This window comes from Hevea brasiliensis, chromosome 17 (genome assembly GCF_030052815.1).
Source record: "Hevea brasiliensis isolate MT/VB/25A 57/8 chromosome 17, ASM3005281v1, whole genome shotgun sequence".
Lineage (NCBI taxonomy): Eukaryota > Viridiplantae > Streptophyta > Magnoliopsida > Malpighiales > Euphorbiaceae > Hevea > Hevea brasiliensis.
This window is the reverse complement of record NC_079509.1, coordinates 3,472,472-3,476,519: the sequence shown is the minus strand read 5'-3', so window position 1 is coordinate 3,476,519 and position 4,048 is coordinate 3,472,472. Positions and strand designations below refer to the sequence as shown.

The 4,048-nt window shown below is 29.8% G+C and overlaps 1 protein-coding gene across 1 annotated transcript; it reads right to left on the bottom strand.

Moving 5' to 3' along the window:
* Nucleotides 1–268: 268 nt before the first annotated feature.
* Nucleotides 269–1,342, bottom strand: LOC110644086 (hevamine-A-like). Its single transcript, XM_021796709.2, has one exon. It carries the CDS (start codon nt 1,289–1,291, stop codon nt 401–403), a length of 891 nt encoding a protein of 296 aa, XP_021652401.1. The 5' UTR covers nt 1,292–1,342; the 3' UTR covers nt 269–400.
* Nucleotides 1,343–4,048: the final 2,706 nt, after the last annotated feature.

Genomic DNA, 4,048 nt, shown 5'->3' with positions numbered 1-4,048 from the left:
CCTTTTCATTGATTCTTCACGCAAGTTTTATATTATGCATTAGAAGCAACTGAATGAAATTTTTTTCCCAAGAGCCTTGGCATACAATCATTACTGCTGCAATTGAGGAAGTTTTATTTTACAAAAATGATATTAAATTGGCACTTCCAAAGAAAATGAGCTCTTGGAATCCCAAGAAACTTCATATGAATGGGTAACTGGCTGAAGTGTGCTTTAATAAATATCATTAATTGAAAAAAAAAAAGAGTCGAATAAAATCGCCATCAAATTAAAAAAAAGATATGAGTACCCATTTTATTGAATTTGTCAACCAAATTAAAGGCTGATTATTATATTATTTCATATGATTTGCTTTAAAGTGGTAACTCACATCAATTTAAGCCAAGCAAAAGCACTACTGTCATACACTTTTCAGAATGGAAGAACTGTAGCCGTTCTTATCATCGAAGAACTTTGACCAAAGCATAATACCTCCATACTTAGGTGACTTCTTTATTTCAGGTAGAATTCGAGAAGTCAGCACATTCGGTGGAATATATCCACTTCCGGCTGCCTCAGGAGCTGCCGGCAACCCAAGAAATATTTTCCCTGCATTTATCGATGTGGTCCATCGATTCCACGAGTTAATGATGTTGTTAATGTTACCTGAGCTATACTGGCATGGAGGATTGTTATAGAATTGAACCCAGACATAGTCAAAAAGACCAGTATTAAGAGCAGTCCCTAAATTTCTGTCAGGGAATGGACATTGAGGAGCTGCAGTTAAGTATACCTTCTTGCCTTGCTTGCTATATGCAGATAAGTAACGTGCAAGATCATCCCAGTACAGGATCGAACCCTGCTCTATGTCAAAATCAATACCATCCAACACAGCATCACCTAAGGGACGGGAAGAAGATTTTCCACCCAAGAAATTATTCCACAAATAGTCTGCTACGTTTTTTGCATCAGATTTAGAGGCCAGGGTGTAGCTTCCAACTCCCCCGCCAAGAGAAAGCATTACCTTAATTCCTTGGCTTTGGCAACTCCTGATGCCATTGCTAACAGTAGTGCAACCTCCAGCTGCTGGGTTGCAATGGCCGGCCAGGTTGATTTCTGGGGTTTGACCATTGCCAAATTTATTGAGAAAGGCTATGTTCACATAAGAATATTTGCCGGTGGAGCATGTTTGTGTTAGAGTTCCTTCGTTGCCGTTTTGACCCCAGTAAACAGCGATTCCAGCAGCATGGGAGCTGGGTATAATCAATAAGATTACTTGGAGAAGGAGGATGGCTTGGATTCTTGTGGCCATTATTGCCGAGTGAATGAACACTAGTTATTGCTTCTGTCTCTCTATAACGCTGAGGGATGGTCACTTATATAGACTAATTTAATTTCCCATGTAAAAGCAAAATGTGGGACCATGGACTCCCTTATTCATTACTGCATAGGTTGGGGAAGCCGAGTTAGCTGACTTGATGATGTGCTTTCAGAATGACAGTTTCAACTTTCCAATAGAGAACGCACCCACGTCAACTATATCTAAATAGTGAGTCAATGTGCGATTAGGTTGTGGATATGTTTGGAATCACAAATAGAGGGTTTGATTTGCTAAGCGTTACCATTATCAGTAATGCACTAGTGACCTTCTTAAATATCTCAATTAACACCTCCATGCGCATTGAATTCTGACTTTTCTTATAAAGATGCAGGATAATGGGCGACTTGTTCTTATCTTATTATTTATTTAAAAGAATAAAAATGGTTGGTGAAATTGATTTAACCAAATTCATCACCATGAATCCTGTTGCTTGTCATCGTTTCACACAGAATACAGGTTTTTTTTTTTTTAAAAAAATAATTAATTTTGTTTATTGTATAAAGCAGCTCTTATCGCATGGTAATGGAATTTAGAAAATATTTGGCTTAAATTATAAAAATTAGCTTATAAGTTATTTTAAGTTTATAAGTATTAAATTTTAAGTAATTATATATTTAATTAAAATATTTATAAGTGGTCGATAAATAATTGATATGTTTGCTAAAAAAATAATTTATAAACATATTTATTATTAAAATAATAAAAAAAGTATTAAATGAGATTTATGATGAAATTTTAAAAATTAATTGTGGATAATATAATAAAATATTTGGTTAAACTTATTTATAGGTACAAAGTTTATAAGCATCAAAATGAAAAATTAAATCCCTCAATTTATTTTTTTTAATTTATAAGTTCAAAAATATTATAAATGAACAAATCAACTTATGTTTAGAAATTATGAGCTGGTTTGTAAGCTAATACAAATATCATCTTGTTAAGCTCGAATTCAATTAAGAAAAAATTGGCTACATATTCTATTGTTTGTTATTATATTTATTTTAGTGAGATAAATAAACTTAATACTCATTTAAAAGGTAAAATTTAATTAACCCATTAATAATCCTGATAGTAAATTAAAGAAAAAAATATTTGACTTTACCAAAATAACTATTTGAATTAATTTCAATTCAATTCCTAGAATATATGAATGTGTTAGATCTTAGATGTAGGCTTTTGCAGGAGATGGGACTCATTTAGTCTAACTTTTATGATCTGAAATAATATTTTTTTTATTATAATAAGAAAATATTGAGTTAATTTTATACACATTATTCAATCAATTAAAAATAAACTCTCTCTCTCTATATATATATATATACATGGAGGCTGCTTTTAAGTACCATCAAAGGCCTATAAAGTAGTGTTAGACAAATTTAGCTGATATGATTCAATGGCTAGATGTACAATAAGTGTTAGGTTGGAGTTTTTATTTTTCTAATTTTTATTTAAAAAAAAGATCTCTATGGTAAAGGAACATGGAATGACCTTAGCCTAATTTGACATGTAAAGCCATCATCAATGTTGAAAATTAATGCACTAAAAAAGTCACCATATACAGTAAAAAATGGCATTTTAGTAATTTCAGCATTAAAAGCTTTTTTAAAAAATATATTATCAGAGAAATTATTAGGTAAATTTGGTATACATACATTATCTTTTATAATTATCTAAATTTTACTTTTTATAGTATAAAAAGAGCCAATTATTTTATGAAAAAAGAAGCATTACTTTTATATATGTCAAAAAATATTATATAATTTTCTCATATTGTTGTATTCTCCATTAACAGTATAATTTAATAATAACAAAATCTTAGCAAATTTTGATGTTATCGAACAACAATTTAATGATGTATAAAACCTAACAATTTAAAACATTTACTTTATAAATATTGGTAAATATATACAGATAGAATATGGCTAATTAATCCAATTATAACTAATTTTATTCTAATTACGTGTATAATCAACAAATGAATAATTACATCCACCTTTTCTCCTCAAAAAATTCCATACTTTTCATCACAGTCATGAAAATTTATAAAGTAAATGCAGCAGAAGACCAAAAACCCCTTTTTGTTTAAGAAAAAAAAAAAAACTTGAGCAGCCTTATGAGAGGCCCAGTGAGTTCTTGAATATGTAAGGCCTGTTTGACATTGCAGTTGAAACTACTATTAAAAAAATCACTTTTTTAATATACTAATTAGAAGTGTTAAAAATTAATTAAAAATTAAATTTGATCAGTTTTAATCATATGAATACTAAAATAATAAAACAGTTTTTTTCAAGCTATTTTTCTCATAATATCTAAAATAATATTTTAATTAAGAAAAACAGTTTCAGACTCATGAAATTTAATGTAAAACAGGGCTGCAGTGAACTCAGAGCTGCCATTCTCACTGCAAGCTAAGTATTTGTCTTTTTTTTTTTTTTTAACATTTCTTCTTCTATTACTTATTCTTGGCCTCGTGAAGTTAAAAAAAAAAAAAAAATAGAATAAATTCACAGAGCAAAAAATTAGCTGATCCTTTATATGTTACTTATGAAATCGAAGAAACCACATGTGCAAGTATTTGTGCTGGACAGATGGAGAATATGCGACTAATAGCAATAACGACCATTATACATATATGCAAGTATTTCTAATGATAGTAATCACAAAACAATGAAATGACAAAGTTTTTCA

Excerpts from the sequence above, each read along its gene's own strand:
- LOC110644086 (XM_021796709.2), bottom strand. The coding sequence starts at position 1,291 with ATGGCCACAAGAATCCAAGCCATCCTCCTTCTCCAAGTAATCTTATTG.